Source organism: Eschrichtius robustus, chromosome 20 (assembly GCF_028021215.1).
Source record: "Eschrichtius robustus isolate mEscRob2 chromosome 20, mEscRob2.pri, whole genome shotgun sequence".
NCBI classification, from domain to species: Eukaryota; Metazoa; Chordata; class Mammalia; order Artiodactyla; family Eschrichtiidae; genus Eschrichtius; species Eschrichtius robustus.
The window spans coordinates 11,689,669-11,706,238 of record NC_090843.1 but is presented as its reverse complement, the minus strand read 5'-3'; the positions used below and the strand labels follow the sequence as shown (position 1 = coordinate 11,706,238).

The 16,570-nt window shown below is 59.9% G+C and overlaps 1 protein-coding gene across 6 annotated transcripts in view; it reads right to left on the bottom strand.

The window, feature by feature from the left end:
- Nucleotides 1-16,570, bottom strand: part of BAIAP2 (BAR/IMD domain containing adaptor protein 2) — a 69,167-nt gene that overhangs the window by 48,493 nt on the left and 4,104 nt on the right. For all 6 annotated transcript variants that reach the window (XM_068530005.1, XM_068530003.1, XM_068530007.1 and 3 more), the window contains exons 2-3: nucleotides 4,844-4,919; nucleotides 3,218-3,304 (exon numbers count right to left, since the gene is read on the bottom strand). In XM_068530005.1, the coding sequence (XP_068386106.1) occupies nucleotides 3,218-3,304; nucleotides 4,844-4,919 (163 nt within the window). The remainder of the gene's footprint in view (nucleotides 1-3,217; nucleotides 3,305-4,843; nucleotides 4,920-16,570) is intronic.

Genomic DNA, 16,570 nt, shown 5'->3' with positions numbered 1-16,570 from the left:
TAGTTCCCCTCCCAGGCATACATGAAAAGTGTCCACACAGACACTTGTGCCGACTGCTGACACCAATGCTATGGAAACTGCTCAAAACATGGAAACAGGCCAGATGTTCATCAACTGGGGAATGGAATCCACACAATGGAATATTATTCAGCTATAAAAAGAATGGAGCTGACACGCTACAACATGGATGCACCTCGAAGACACGATGTTAACTGAAAGAAGCTGGACACAAACGGTCACGATGGGTTAGTGCACGCTTCCATCTATATGAAACGTCCAGAGCAGGTAAAGCCACAGACACAGAGAGCAGATCAGTGGCTTCCAGGGGCTAGGGGAGGGGGAGTGACTGCTAATGGGGATGGCTTACATTTTAGGGGTGAGGAAAAGTTTGAGAACTAGATATGGTGATGGTTGCACAACTCTGCGAACACATTAGAAACCAGTGAATTGTACACTTTCAGTGGTGAGTTGTATGGCATGTGAATTACATCTCAGTAAAGCTGTTGCCAAAAGAAAAAATTCAGTTCCCAGAGCAGGGCTGACAATGACCTGAGTAGAAAGGCACACTGGTCTCTGACCCGGTTCCTGGTACAGAGCTCCTAATCCCTTGTTATCTCCTGGCGATAGCAGCATCCTTTGTTCTAATGAGGCAACTCTGGGTGGGCTCTGGATGGGGGCTGGTCACCAGAAAGACCGAGCCAGGGTTAGAAGTGGCACTTTGGGCCCCACCCCCATCCTCTGGGAGAGGGGCTGGAGACTGAGCCAACAATTGTTCATGCCTGGAAACCCTTAAACCACGGTGTTCAGAGAGCTTCCAGGGTGGGGCACCCCGACTCCATGGGGACAGAAGCTCCTGCACTCGGTACCCTCCCAGACCTTGCCCTGTGCATCTCTTCCTCCGGCCGTTCACCTGGGTCCTTTGTTATACCCTTTGCAACAAACTGGGACTCTGAAGTAAGCCTTCCCCTGAGTCCTGTGAGCCGTTCCAGCAAACTACCAGATCTGAGGAGGGAGTGGTGGGAATCCGATTTGTAGCCAAATTGGACAGAAGTGTGGTGAACTGGGTACCCATGACTTGCGCCAGCCTCTGGGGTGGGGGGCAGTCTCTTGGGATGGGGCCCTCACCCTGCGGGTCTGCACTGACCCCGGGTAGATCGTGTCAGAAGTGAGCTGAACTATGGGACGCCCAGCTGGGGTGCTCAGAAACTGGAGGGCTGGCTGGTGCAGGAAAACCCACATCTGGTGTCAGAACCGTTGGGAGGAGAGGAAATAGAGTCCTCCCTTGGCTGGCACCTCACCAGCCACCCCCGCAGACACACAAAGCCCCAAAAGCCCCTGGAGAGATTTCAAAAACCCACAAGTAAACCAGAAGCTCCCTGATTCAGGCCGGAGCCCAGACAGCTCCTAGAGTGGTGGGTGGAGGGATGTTCCAACCCCCCCCCCGCCCGCCCCTTCCATGTGCGGACTCCCAGCAGGAGGCTGCTGTCCTGCTCACGGGGCCTGTTGTAGCGACAACTCCCAAGGACTCTGCCCACCGGAAGTTCTGGAATCTCACCGCGGTTTCGCACACGCCCACCCTCACTATGGGGCCACATGGGACCCGATCTCCCCGTGGACAGACCCTCCCCCTTCCACACGTGTGTGTGACTGCGGGGAGAAGGCACATGTCTCCCCCTGGCCACCACGATTAACCACGATAAGAAAGTGCCCCTTTCACAGACAGGAGCCGTGTATAAACACACAGGATCACACACAACACCCGACTTTCTTCCAAGGGGCCCAGACGGTGGCTGCAGGAGCCACAGCCGGGATGCCCAGGAGTGCTGGGCGGGGCCCACGCGTGGCCTCTGAGCTCAGAGCCGGTTGGTTCACAGCCAACGCCGATCACAAAGGGGTCCAGGCCTCCATCCGCCCAAACATCCAACACGTCACCAGCCAGGCTGAGCCTGCAGGCCTGACCACCACAGCACCCCGGCCTCCATGTCCTCACGGAGGCAGGTCAGCTGAGTGTCCCCAAGAGGCCAGCAGGTTTCCCTCTAGAGCCACAGAGCTGGAGACCAGCCAGCTCTGTACACACTGAAGAAAGGCCCACATCCAGGTGGGCAGAGCCCAGCCCACATGAGGGGTCCGGCCCTGGTCACTCATTCCGCCCAGCCTCGCCTGCACATGGTCGCCTGCCCCTGCTCCCAGCCCAGGGAGGTCCCATAGTTGTGTCTGGCTTTTACACTGTTCTCTGTTCTCAGGAAAACCCGGACGTCACTGTTGCTCTGCCAGGGTGGCAGTCACCACACAGCACACACACCTGGCAGGCCTGCTGGGGACGGTGTGGACCCAGGGCCGGGACAGCAGGGCCAGCTGGGCCACCATGTCCTCAAACAAGGGAGTAGCAGAGGGCACCACAAAGCCCGGCAGCGGGCAGGCCTGACTTCCAGGGCAGGACGGTGTGAAAAGTTTGCAGGGCGGTGCTGCGAGCGAGAGCAGGCAGCCTCTGCTAAAGGCCGCACCGTAGATAAGACAGAGGCACCTCTGGGAGCCGGAATTAATGGACACACAGAGAAAACAAACGCCCTCAAACCTGCCAACAACCGAGAGCCTCTCCAAGGGAGCCCACAGCTCTTCCCATTTCACACTGTGTGCCTTGACTATAAGAGTAACGTGAGCTCATGTTGGAAATGTGCAAAACACAGTAAAAGCATAAAGAAAATAATCCATCCCAGAAATTCTACCTGTTAAGCTTCTGGGGTCTCTTCCTGTATCATGAGATAAACGTGCCCCCAGTGTATTTTTACAAAATCTGGTTACACCATGCTAGGGTTTGCATCCTTTTTCCCTCATTTTTATACCAGGAACCTTTCCCCACACCATTAAAGACCATCATCTGAGTCCAACTTTTCACATGGCTCCCCTATGCCGGCCATTCAAGTTTTGCCTCAAACACCTGTAAACGTGGATCTGCCTGTCTCCTCATCCCCACACCGTGCTTCTCAGGGGACCTGAGCCACCTGGTGCACCCCATTCTCAGCAGGGTGTGTGCCCCACAGCCCTCGCCAGCTCCGAGGGCAACTGCCATTTTAGGAAGACTTCCCTTGTTGGACAGGGAAAACTTGATCCCAAATCAAAGGACCAGACACAGGACAGGGCGGGGTCCCAGATCGGCATGGGGACATCCAACGACTTCAGGGACTTCCGGGGTCTCTGCCACATTTAGGGGTCTTACCGAGTTCTTTGGAGCCCTGGCTCTCGCTAGCCAGCTCACCCATCTTCACCAGGGCGTCGAAATAACCTTTGGCAGCATACGTCACACCTGAGAGAAGAGGAAGGGGCAGTTACTTCCCTCGCTAGGAAGTAACAACACCTGCAGCACCTACTCAGCGATCCTGCCTGCCTGCCAGTCAGCCGCCTCCCCTGTGCACAGCAGGCTCCAGCCTGGGCAGGACCTAAGCCCGTTCGTTTCTTGCTGATGTTCTCTCGTTCCAATCCCGAGAGCTCCTTCTCTGTGTAAGAGCACAGTGTACGGCCTGGGTCCAGAGCTATTCAAGTCAAATCGCAGGGTGCCACCCCGACCACGAGGCCTGGCGTCTTGACGAGACAAACACCAACCCCAGGCAGGAGACGTGCAAAGTGGGTCGGCAGGAAGACCACCCCAGCCAACCTGGGTTGAGGACTCTGTCCCCGTCTGCGGTCTCAGAGCGAGCCTTGTTAAGTGGGAGAGAGTCACACGCTCAAAGTGGGCTAAAGGCAGCACCACGGGGACGGAGGTGGGGGGACTCACACCACTTCCCAGGGCAACTTCTGCTCTAACCTGACTTCGCAAGGGACTGGCACGGAAAGCGCCAGGCCTGCTGACTTCCTGGGACCACACCTGGGGCCCGCTGCCCGCTGCCCTCTGCCTGGGATGGAGCTTCCTCCAGGAACTCGGAGACCCTTCAAGACCCCGGGTGCGCCCACAAACTCCTTCATCAGAAGAGCCCCCCCAGCTGCCCTTCACGCTGGAAGGAGGACGAGGGCGCCTCTGGAGCAGGACCATAGGGAGCACCCGCCAGCAGCATAATTACTATTTCTAATCCGTTTTCTCCAGAACCCAGTTAGGGACTTATTACTGGACACTTGATCAAATTTTATTTAGGTAGTTTTCAATTAAGCGCACGCAATTTGCTCTGCAGTCTGGGAGTGTGTGCGGGCTCCGCACCCCAGCAGCTGGAGCGCGTCTGCTGCCGGGCAGGGCGGGCTCCTTGAAAGAGATGAAAGGAAAGCATAGCGGGCCCAGGCCTGGCCTTGGGGAGGCCGAGGGCAGCTGAAGGGCTCTGTCCTATGGGGCAGTCCAGGAAAATGGGGAAGGGAGGACACCTCCAGGCCCCACCCCCACAGAATTTTGTTGGGGGCCCAGGTGGGGGTGGAGGAGCCTGGAAGGAGGCCTGTGCCTTGTGTCCAAGGGCTGGGGCACGCGAGCAGGAGACCCCAGGCCGGGGCCTTGACGGATTCACCGTAGGCCATCAACACTGTGCAGCTGAGAATGAAGTTACGTACGCCACTCTGAGAGAAAGCCCCCCGGGGATAAGACATGTCCTTGGATGACGCTTTCAGGAAAGGAACCACCACTGGCCTGAAATGTGCAGGCCGACCCCCCCCCCAACTCCAGGGTTGGAACCGTCCTGCCACTTTTGGCCCCATGTCCACAGTGTGCACTAAACATCATGGCCCTCTGTGGTGCAGCACCTACACCTTCACTCTGCCACGGTGTGCTTCTGGAAACACCGCCGTCCCTCCCTAATCAGGCCCCAGGAGCTGTCCACCTACTGAGATGTCCTCACTCGCGCCCGCGGGCCAGCGACGTCAGCCTCACCTGCCAGCGCCTTCTCGTAGTTCTTGCCCATGGCGATGAAGTTCCGCAGGCTGGGGTTGAACTGCTCCATGATGGTCTGGAAGAGAGCAGGGAACAACATCAGGGGCAAGGCCCCCGGCGGCTTGGGGGCCTGAACGGCGAGGGGAAAATCCCGCAAGCATCACATGCGGGGTCGAGACCACGAAGCCATGGCCGGGCCCCGGGTCCAAATCCCAGCTCTGCCCCTGTTGAATGTCCTTGGGCAAATGACCTTCCCAAGCCTCAGTTTTGACACCTGTACAATGGGGGAAAGAACAGAACCTGCTCCATCGGGGCCTTGCAGATTAAACAAGTGAGCACGCGTACGACACGTGGGGCAGTACCCGACATAACATCCGGCGCTCAGATACGCTGCACTGAGGTGCCATTACCCCGTCCGGCAGGGCTGAGTCAGCGAGGAAGGTCCCTCCGCAGGCCACACACAAAAGGTTCATCGCTGCCTGGAGCCCCCTCCCACCACGATCTTCACTCAACACATCAATTACCAAACGTCAGCTCTGATTAGAGCAACGCACAGCCTGACTGCAAACACCACACGATGAATAATCCAGCAGGCTCTGGATCCACTCGCCTGATGGACTCAAGTCTTGGTGCCAATACCACTAGTTCTTAGATTGAAGACATTAGGTTTTCACTGCGAAGGCCAAATAAATGTTTTAATTATGAGGCATAAAAACAGGCACACACAAACAACAGCCGAATGTGAGCTCTACTGGGTAACGTACCCTGACGGTTGGGTGCCAACCCCAGCCAGTGAGAACACTGCAAGGAACTTCTAAGGAAAACCCCATCTCGGCCACATCCTACATCTTCGGGTCAATTATTGTGATATGCGTCTGATCTTTCCACAGGGTAAGAGAGAAACGTCGCCAGGGAGGGGGAAGTCGCCTGGCCCTGTGGGCAGACCGCAGAGCCCCAGGTGCTTCTGCGTGAACAGAGGCAGTGCCCGCCCCACCCCGGCCAACAGGCCAAAGGCAGCCCTGGCCCCAGGTAACACCCTTCCATCCCTGCTCCTGGCCCTCAGCCAGCAGGACGGACATGGATTCCGAGAAGGGCTGCGGGATCCGGGCTCCAGAAAAACCCACTACTTGGCACGTGCTTCTGTCACCCACCCGGAGAAGCGGCCTGGAGTGCCAGCACGAAGAGGAACAGAGACCCGTGCCCAAGGGCGACAAGACCCCGAGCCTGAGCCACCACCTCCTGACATCGGGGCTGGGCGCCCACCTGCTCTACGCCGTGCAGGGAACCTGGGAGGGAGATACACCTGACACATGCCTGAGTCCACAGGGCAGGTGCACCTTCCTTTCTGGACACGACAAAGGGGAGGGCACCTGCCATGTGCTGCACCGGGGCTGAGGCACACAGGGGGACGCAGCAGTGACCCCATGGGACAAAGTCCCGAGAGGGAAGGCAGGCCCACGTCACACACCGGGCAGGACCCCGTACCTGGAGAACGAGACAGCAGGACACGGCTCAGGGGACAGCAGGGGAGAGAAGCATGTCATAGAGAGAGGAGGGCTGCAGGCAGGAGCGTGCAAAGGCCCCGAGGCCAGGGCCTGCTGGTGTCAGGGACAGGACACCGGGAGCAGGGTAAAGGGTGGCGGGAGGTAAGAAGAGGCAGGAAGTGTGCAGTAATGGCCCAAACCTAATGCCTTGCAGCCCGCGGCAGGGACACCTGCTTTCCCTGAGTAGGACGGGAAGCTGAGGGTCGAGCCAACTACATTTCAAAAGGAAATGTACCCCTGGCTGCTCCAGGGAGCCCAGGTTGTAGCTGAGACCGCACAGACGCGGGAGACCCCTCAGAGCTGCTCAGAAACCTAAGATGTGAAGGTGGCTCAGAGGGCTGGCTCCACTGCAATGCGGGATGGGGTCAGGGGGCAGCACGAAGCTCAGTGGTCTGGGGACGACTCTACAGTGGGGAACCCACGTCTGGATGCATCCAGTCCGAGGAGTGCCCGGCAGTTCGGGCAGGGATGTCACGTAACAGGCAGCAGACGAGGGGCTGGCGTCCGGGCAGGGTGCGGAGGGGAATTCAGCGTGGGGCTGTCTGCCAAGGGTGCACGCACAGGCTGGCTGAGCCCTCAGCCTCGCTGCTCAACGCCACCCAGACCTGCGTCAGGGCAGAAAAATGCTGGAGGGCGCATGTGTCTGCTCAAAGGAAATGGACCAAAAGCAGGGTATAGACCCAGTAAGGGTGGCTTCTGTCCCCGATTCTGGTGTTCCAGACATGCACACACACGTACGTGGGTGTGCTCGCGCGTGTGTACAGAGTTTCAGTGTAAGATGTATTTCTCGCTACAGCGATGGGCACAGGCTGAAAAGGGCCCTGGGGTTGGGGCATGTGAGGGCAGACCTGGGCTGCAGAGCTCTAGGACTGCAGCCCCCACCCACCCCGGGGGCAGGAGAGGAAGCTCCACAGCTCCCTCCCTAGAGCCCCAAACATCCTCAACGACAGCAGGAAATAGGCCAGCAGCCGCCCAGGCCAACAAAGGGGGTCACCTCGGCAGCCCGCCCACGCCCGCCCAGTGACACACGGCGACAGCCGCCAGGTTTCGCTTCCTTAGCACAGCTGCTGAGCTCATGCACGAGGAATGTGGGAGCAAGGGGCAGGCCAGGAGGGGTGCTGGGGTGTCGGCCAGGACACCTGGCCAGGGCACCGCCTGGTCACACAGGTGCCGCTGACTCGCCTGCCTGGAGGCAGTGGCAGAGGCATAAATGCTGTGGGGCTGGTGTCCCAGGAGGCCCTCCCTCCTTGGCCAAAAGCCATTCTTCCTCCCGGCTCCTCACAGATGCTGCCTTGGCTGGAGAGCGGGCTCCCACCCACCTCCAGGTCACCGATCTCCTAGAACCGCGACCACCAGAGACCGGCCAGGTCCAAGACGACCTTGTCAGGAGGGACCCTGGTGGCCCAAAAAGGGCCTAGCCCCTCTGGTGGGGGATCCTCTCTGCAGGGGACTTCTCTGTGGGAGGGGGTCCCTGACACTGGAGGCCTCTCAGAGCCTGAGTCCATTGCCATCCTAGGGCTCAGGCAGAGGCATTTGGACCCAGGGGGCCGTGCTAGGCCCATGATGGGCCCAAACCCACCATCAGAGGCCCGGAGTGGGGCCCTGCCACGCCCACTGCAAGTGACTGAGCGCTCCCCTAACCAGGGGCCTGTGCAGCCCCTCCACGCACTGGGGGGCCCTGGCAGGGGAAGCCGGAAGCCAACAGAGGCACGGTTGCCATGGCAAGGAGGTCGTGGGGCTCTGCTACACATTACCCGCCCCACGATACTTTTTCAGAAGTGATGGAACGACGGTGTCTTTCCATGGGACTCTTTGCTGGAGGGATGGAGGGAGATGAGATGCAAACCCCAAGACGTCCTCCCACGGCACGTGCCAGGGCGGGAAGAGGGAGACCTGTTTACTTCCCAGAGGGAAGGGAATGCGTTTCCTTACCTACGCCAAAGGGCGTGTGCAAACGAAGGGAAGGCCAGGCCAGGAGGGCGACCTCCCCGCACACACCTCTCTGTGCCGCAAGGCCATCCTCATGCCTGTCGTGAAACTCAAGGGCCTGGGAGAGGCTCTGCATCCTGAGACCACTTTCCCGCAGCCGGGACAGAGACCTGACAACGTGGGCAGCGACCAGCGCCTTCTCCAAACGCGACACCTGTGCTACGCAGATGAAACCAAATCCCTTCAAACGCCATGCCGTGGCACGTGGCGACTGTGTGTGTGCCCCCCTTGCAGGGGGCGTGGGCCAAGCACCTTCTATCACTCCTTGGTTGGCTCAGTATCTACGAGGTGCCCGCAGGAAGCTGGGCTGCCACAAGGGCTCCCTGCCACCCCACCACACAAGCGCCCCAGAAAGGTCAGGGAGAGGAGGGGTCTCTGCCAGAGACCCTCGCAAGCTCAGGCGCGGATCATGGTGGCCCTCTTGCCGAGATGTCCCAAAACTGGATGTCCCTGCCACCCCTGCAGTCCTAGGAATCCAGGCCTTAGACCAAATCTCCACGGTAGGGCTGGCCCGCCCACCCCCACCCCGGGTCCCCAGCCCTGCATGTCCACAGGAGCCGATGGGACGGGCCAAGCCTGGCTGCAGGGGCGGTGGCGTCAGCACCCCAGCAGCCGTGAGCCCAGAGGCCTTCCTGCCTGGCTGGCTCCCGGGCATCCCAGCGTCTGCGCAGTGACGCCCATTTTGATTGACCTGGATCACGGGTCTGCCTGGCCATTGAGGACAAGGGGCAGCAGGACGCCCCTATCTCCCACTTGGGGTCACGAGGAGACTGTGCTCCAGCTGCTCCCACGCCCGCGCCCAGGGTCTGCCGTTCGCCAGCGCGGGAATCCTGTTTATCCCTCACAGCTCTGGTTCCTGGCGACGGCCCCCCTCCAGCACTTTCCTGGCAGGGCTGCCACAAACAAAGAGCAAAGTTTCTCTGCTGACACAGGGAAGTGACGTGCCTCCTGCTTCCCCTCCTGCCCTCGGGCAGTCAAGGAAGGCAGGGTGGGGTGTCTGCCTGCGTCCAGTGCACACGTGCGTACGTGTGCATGTGTGGGTGTGCAAGCGTGTCGTGGCCAAGCCAGGCTGCGTCCTCCCTACACAGTCGACGCCTGTTATAACAAACTCAGGGGATGATGAGACCTCGCTGGACTCTATCTGCCATCTGGGGAGGGGCGGCCTTACACCCCATCACCCTGAATCTTCACTGGACTGGTGGTGGGCGCCGCTGTCCATTTTACAGACGGACAGAGAGAGGCCCGGGGAGGCTAAGAGCCAGCCTTCTAGGTCCTGGTGGAGCCAGTCCCGGCTTCGACTGCAGGCTGGCCGCACAGCCCAGCTTGTCCCTTTCTCCACACGGGCCTCAGTGCTCTCTGGACGGGTCGCCGAGGCAGGCAGGACAGGACCAGGTGCCACACAGCAACTCCGCCTGCCCTGGGCTCCCTCACGAGCCACGTTCCAGAAACATCAGAGCAAGGGCAAGGGCTGATGCCAGGATACCTGGTCATCTGAGGGGGGGGCCTGGTGCCTGCCTCAGCCACTCTCCCCTGACACACGGCCTCCAGCCTCCCAGGGGCCTGGTGCCTGACCACCCCTGACCACCTGTCCTCTCATCCCACCTGTCCTCTCATCCCACCTCTGCGGCAGGAACAGCAGGCGCCAGCTTTGCAGCCAACAACCTACATCCAACGTGGTGCCACTGTCCAGGCACTGCCAGGGGAAGGTGGCAGCCGTCCTCCAAGGGAGGCTGTCCTTGCCTGCTGTAACTGCCCTACACAGGAGCACTGACTACCTGAGGCTCTGGACAGAGGGCCCAGCTCACACTGCAGCTCTACATGACTCCCGCCTCTGCTCCCCTATAATAACTGGGACATCTGTCCTGGGGACCACTCTTAAAGGAAGAAAACCAACTGGAGAAGTTCAGTGAGTGCTGGGAGGGCTTCCTGGAGGAGGCAGAACTTGCGCTGGATCTCTCTTGGTTACAGCCAGAGAGAAGATAACAATGGGTCTGCACTTGACAAAGTGAGTGGACACAGCAGCTTCCAGAATGAAATGGCCTGTGAGGTGAGGATAGGACAGTCAAAGCTGGTGGTGGCTGCAGAAAAGTCCCCCGAACGAACAAGAACAAACCAAGCAGGGATCAACTCCAGCCGATATCACTTTAACAGCACTAGGCCCCCCTCCCCACGTCCTCCACGAGACGCCCCCATGGGCCATGAGCCCCCCACAGACCACAAGAGCACCCCTCTCCCGCCCCCAGGCATACATATTCTCAGCCCAACCACCTCCAGCGGGGACAAGGGCCAGGGCCCCACCAGTGCACAGAGAGGCCAAGCTCACCACAGCCTTCCAAGAAGGGTGCACAAAAGAGCATTTGCAGCACGACCCAGCATCAAGAACCAAGGCACCCATGTTGCCCAGGACAGTCCCCTGCCGCTGAGCAAGGGGTAGGCAGTGGGAGCACAGCCGGCCCTTTTGGGAGCCAGAGGAGAGGCCTGGAGGGCAGCCGAGGTGGCCCTCATGCTGCAGGGGGCGCTCCAGCTGGCCTGGCAGCCCGGCCAAAGGGTCGCCCGGGGGCGTGAGAGGCTGACAAGCAGCCCTGCAGCGAAATGGCGGTTCTTGGCCTCCGCCAGCTTCTGGGGAAGCTGCCAACATTAGAATAAAGTGACAACTTATGTCTTTGGCACGGAGCCCAGAGTGACACCAGGGAGCACGGCGGCCTCCCATGAGGAGGGACCAAGGGGCGGGTACCCCTTCCCGTCACCCCTACGGCCCTGCGGCAGGGGGCCCAGGAGGCCCTGAGCCACGGGCTGGGCGACACCAGGAGAAAGACAAAATTCTGGCCAACTTTCCCGGTCCTGATCTGAGGGCGGGGCCTTTCTGGGCCCCTGCAGGGAACGGGCATAGGCCATGCAAGGTGAGGAAGGAGCAGCCGAGCTCCCACAGCCCCCAAGGCCCATCTTCAGGGACCGAGCACCATCACCGATTCCTGGGGCTGTGGACACCCGCCTCCCACCCCAGCTCTCCCTCAGGACCTGGATCCTCAGGTGCCCCCAACCCGACTGACCCCTGCTGGAATAGGTCCTGGGGGCAGGAAGCCACAAGTGGGCTCAGGTTGGGGAGGGGGCCGGTGAGCGCCAGGCGGGGTCTGTCCCACTGGGAGAGCCTCCGCCTCAGACCAGGACCCGCGCAGCAGGGTCCAAACGCGGGCCCCACCAGCCCGGCCACTTCCTTCCTATCCAGAGGCACATCCGGCCAGTCCCGACTTCAGAGGGGCAGGACCCTGCAAGGCCCCAGACGCCTTCCAGCATCCAGGCCCTGCCACACCTGCCCGACTTCTCAGCCCTGCCCAGGGCACGTGCCTCCCCACTGCTTTCTGTCTGGGAGTCAGCTTTAAGCTGGAGCCCAAGCTCCCCGAGTCGCTTTCACGGTGAAACCCGTGTGCTCCTGGGGAAGTCCTCACAGCGTCACGAACTGAGGGCTGCCATCTGACTGAGGAACAGGGAAAACCTTCATGGGCCCAGAAACACACACGTCCCTGTGATTCAGACAGCAGCACCCAGGACGACCCCCGACAGACCAGCCCACTGCACCTTGAGGTGGGGGCCTCATGGCTGCTGGGTGTCAGGGACTGAATTCGTCCCCTAAGAATTCATGTGTTAGGCCTAACCCCAGCACCTCATTGGTGACTGTTTTTGCAGGGAGTCTTTACAGAAACAATCAAGGTAAAACGAGGTCATCTGGGTGGGCCCCACTCCCACAAGTGGGGACTGGTGTCCTTCTAAGAAAAGATCAGGACACAACACTTAGAGGGAAGACCGCGTGAGGACACAGGCAGAAGGTGGCCTCCACATGCCCAGGAGAGAGACCACAGGAGGAACCACCCTGCCCACACCTGGATCCTGGCCTCCAGGCCTCAGATGAGACACACCTCTCTGTTGTTCAAGCACCCGCGGCGCTTTGTTTGGCTGCCTGAGCAGACCCAGTCGCTGGGCCAATCCCCACTTGCCCTATGAAGGCCCAACCATCAGTTCTCTTATCATCTGGTTACTGCGCAACTGGTTAGAACATTCTAGGGCCACTGACCTGTCCTTGTCCCCGACAAGGCTCTGACCCGAGTTTCACAGGGCTGGGCTCCCCGCTGGATGAGGAACCTCGATGAGCAAGAAGGGACACAACCCCGGAACGCTCTGGAGCTGCTTCTCCTCCTGCCGCCCTCCGCCGGGTGGGACGAGCCAGCTGGGGAGGCTGTCATGCCGGTGGGTACACAGGCCACTCAGCACCCGGGAAATCAGACGGCAGCAACAGAGGCCTTGGCTGGGCCTCCCTGCCCTCTCCACGGACTTCCAGCTCCTCCAAGAACTTTCCATCCTGAAAGCTACCAACCATAGCCACCACCTACCTGATGCTCCCTGTGGCCAGGAAGGGTTCTCTGGTTCCAGCTAATCACGAATGAGAAAATGGTGACACAGAAGCTAAAAACCCTCGCCCGAAGCCCGCAGGGCTCCCAAATGGAAAGACAAAGAAGCAGGATTGAAGCCATAGGGCCCAGCTCAGGCAGGCCTGGCTCTAGGCCTGGCTCCAGCCCCGGCTCAGCCGGGCACCCGGGACGGGCTGCGATGTGCTGCTTCATGGCTCTGAGCCTCTCCCACCCGCTGGGACACCCAGGGCCCCTCGTGAAGCAGGTTTAGAGATAAATGAGGTCACACACACCACTCCCAGCATGGTGCCTGGACCGAGCAACCCACTGAAGATTCTTCACGATGATTCAGGATTACCAGCCAACTGCAAAGCCCAGGCGGCCACGGCACCTCCCCCAGCGCAGAGCCAAAATGAGAGCGTGAGACGGTCCAGCTCCTTCACCCAACTTCATGGTCCCCTGCCCAGTGGGGCCTGTGCAAGAAGCCTGAAATCAGGCCTCCTGCTGGGGCTTGACTGTAGCCCCTGGCTGCCTCCCTGCCTGTGGCCAGCAAGGCCCTGGATCCCCAAGGGTAGGACTGGCCACAGCCTGAGAACCATCAGTCCCTGGACTGCAAAGGACGCGCCTTCCGTGGGAAGGGCAGGAGGGAATAAATAGAGGTGTGGACAACAACCGCTTCTGCCAAGGTGTTGGCTAGGGCAGAGGGGCTTGACTTGTCCCACAGTGGGCTCAGAGGGGCAGTGGGTGTGGAGGGACCCCCGGTCCCCTCCACCTGGGGCACATCAGCACCAATGCAGGCTCTACCACACCCCCTTCTTTTAATAGCCCCGCTGGAAGCAGCAAGGCCACTCTGGCTCAGCAGGTCAGCTCTGCCCATGCTTGGCTCCCAGAGATGCAAACGCTCTGCTGGATGGAATTCTAGCTCCCAGAGGTGGGGGGCACAGCCTCTCCTCCACAAAGCTCCCACCCCCATTCCAATATCAAGATGTCGATTTCTTTCTCAGCATAGACACCTGTGAAATCCCAGCACGTTTCACAACCTGTTACATGTGTGTCGTCACCCGGCACAGGGCTGCTTGATGACTGGTCCTGGCACCGCTGGGCAGGGGCAAGCGGGGACATTACATCCACAGACCGCTTAGCGAGTAAGAAGGAACAGAGATCCTGGCTGTTGTGGGGAAACCTTCTTTGGTCAAGAAGCAAAATGCCAGCAACAAAAGTGGCAGAACAAGGGTTTGAGGGCTTGGAAGAAAATCCCACAGCCATGCTCAGGAAACCCCCCATTTCACCAACACCTGGACGGCCAGAGGTGAGGCCCAGGCGACACCCTGACCCTGACGACTGTGAGCTGAAACAAAGCTCTGCAGAGTCAGACTCTGAATCCGAAGAGGTTTTAGGAAAACCCTACCAATTAATTTCATGTCTTTATTACTGTTTTTTAATTTATTAATTTATTTTATTTATTTTATTTTTGGCTGCATTGGGTCTTCGTTGCTAGGCGCGGGCTTTCTCTTTTTCTTCTTCTCTTCACTGCAGTGCCTTCTCCTGTGGCAGAGCATGGGCTCTAGGTGCGCGGGCTTCAGCAGTTGTGGCTCACAGGCTCTAGAGCGCGGGCTTAGTAGTTGTGGCGCACGGGCTTAGTTGCTCCGCGGCATGTGGGATCTTCCCGGACCAGGGCTTGAACCCGTGTCCCCTGCACTGGCAGGTGGATTCTTAACCACTGCGCCACCAGGGAAACCCTATGTCATGTGCCTTTGACATACGACTTTTAAAAAACCTGTCCAAGTAATTCTGAAAGAACTGTTTTCATAACTAGAAAATAAATATCCCAAGCAAGAAAAAAAAGCACTCTGTTCCCATTGTTGGCCCTGGTTCCTCCTTGTGGTGTACAACCTCTCCCAGCCCCTTATGGCAGAGGGTACTTGCGACCCAAGGGCACGGGTCCCTCTCTCACACACATGCCCCGAGGGTCTGCAGGAGGCCCTGGGGATGCTCAACTCACAGCCCAGGGCATCAGGACTGGCTCCACCAGGCCCCAGACAGGCACTGGAGCTGCAAGGGGAGCCTGCAGGGACCTGGGACCATCCTGGTCATTGTGCTTGCTGCAGGAGCAGAGCCAGACAGAGGAAAGGCAAGATGCCCCTGAACTTCCCACAGGAGCAGAGGACCAGACAAGACCTCCAAGGCAGAGAATGGCTCCTGCGGCAAAAGTTGGGAGGAGGGGCCAAAGGCAGCTGGAGGGGCCAACCTGCCACCCCACTGCCCCTTGACAGACAGAAAGGGGTCGTGCTGACACCCACTGGATGCCCACTCGCAGGTGCAGAGCCCCTGCCTGCCCCTGAGGTTTCCAAGGTCACCTCTTAGAGACAGGACTCCCATCAGGCCCTGCCTTCACACCACCAACTGACCCCTTGGGCCCCCAGGACATGGCAGGACCAGGTGCTTCTGGCTAACACCCTGGCCTGCCTTCAGGCCCTGAGAAAAAGGAACTCTGCGTGGGGACAGGAGCCTGCCACCGCCTTCAGAACGTGCGGGGGTCCTGGGCCACTGCTTGTGGAGCCAACAGCTAAGACAGCAGACCCACGACAGAGACGGTCACAGTGAGCAAAGCGAGAGCCCCAGAACCAGAAACGAGGTTCATCCATTCCCAAGCACTGACACACATGTGCTGGCCACCCTTCCAGGCCGGGGTCCCCACAGTCAGGGGCCATGTGGGTCCTGAGTCACCACACCTTGTTGCTCGGGAGCACGTCAGGTAGGGACAGAAGGATCTTCTCCAATAAGAGAAGCCTGGGTGCCAACCTCCTCCCAGGCCCGCTGGCTGGAGCCCTTGGGAACCCACCTGGTGGGGGAAACGGGAGCACACCCTCGTGCGCCCTGCACCCTCTGGTTGGGGCCCCTCGAGTCATCTCACAGCTGTGCAGCACAATCAGGGCCCGAATGAATCAGAGCTGGGGGGTGGGGGGAGTACAGGGCAGGCATGGTCCACGCCCGCCTATAATTACCACGGCCGCAGGCAGTAGACAGTAGCAGAGTGCTGACAGCCCCACCAGCTCGCCAGTGCAGTGTGTTCAGCGGGCACAGGCCTGCACCATAATGAGGACAGCCTCCCCACTCTGAGGCCTCAAGGGAAACTGCCCGGGCACAGTGGCCAGGAAGGCCACATGGGGTGGGCCCTGGCCCGGTGCACTTGAGGGCCGAGGAAAGAGGACGGGAGCCAGCCAGCCAGCGGCCCAGGGCACCCCCCACCAGATCACTGCTCAGGTGTGCCTGCCATTGGAGGGCAGCCCAGGCAGCGCCCGTCCCGGGGGCCATGAAAGGCTGAGGCGGGACCGCCGAGTGACAAGGCCAGCCCTGCCCACCACCCACTCAATCCTGTGCGGGGCTCCCCTGAGCAGGACCCAGACCTGCAAACTGGGGGGGAGTGGCAGGAGGGCCTCGGGCTCCCTGCCAGCCTGCCTTCCTGCCCGGAGGGGACGGGGCCCTCTGTTCAATGGCCTGTTCTCCCCTGAAAGGCCCCAAAACCTGGGCAGCCCAGCCAGCACCACCTGTGCCGGAGAGGGAGGGAGGGAGGGAGGGAGGGAGGTGGACGGACCTGCTGGCTCTCAAGGAGCTTTGGCCTAAAACAAGGTGGCAACAAGCACGCAGCTTCCGCAGCACCTCCTATGGCCCTCCCCACTGATGCCCCGAGAGCCCTGGACCAGTATTCGGAGCCTCAAGGGCACGTGGTCTGTCCCATGAACCGACCAGCCTCCCCAACAAAAGACACGTTTTCCAGGAGACACCAATAG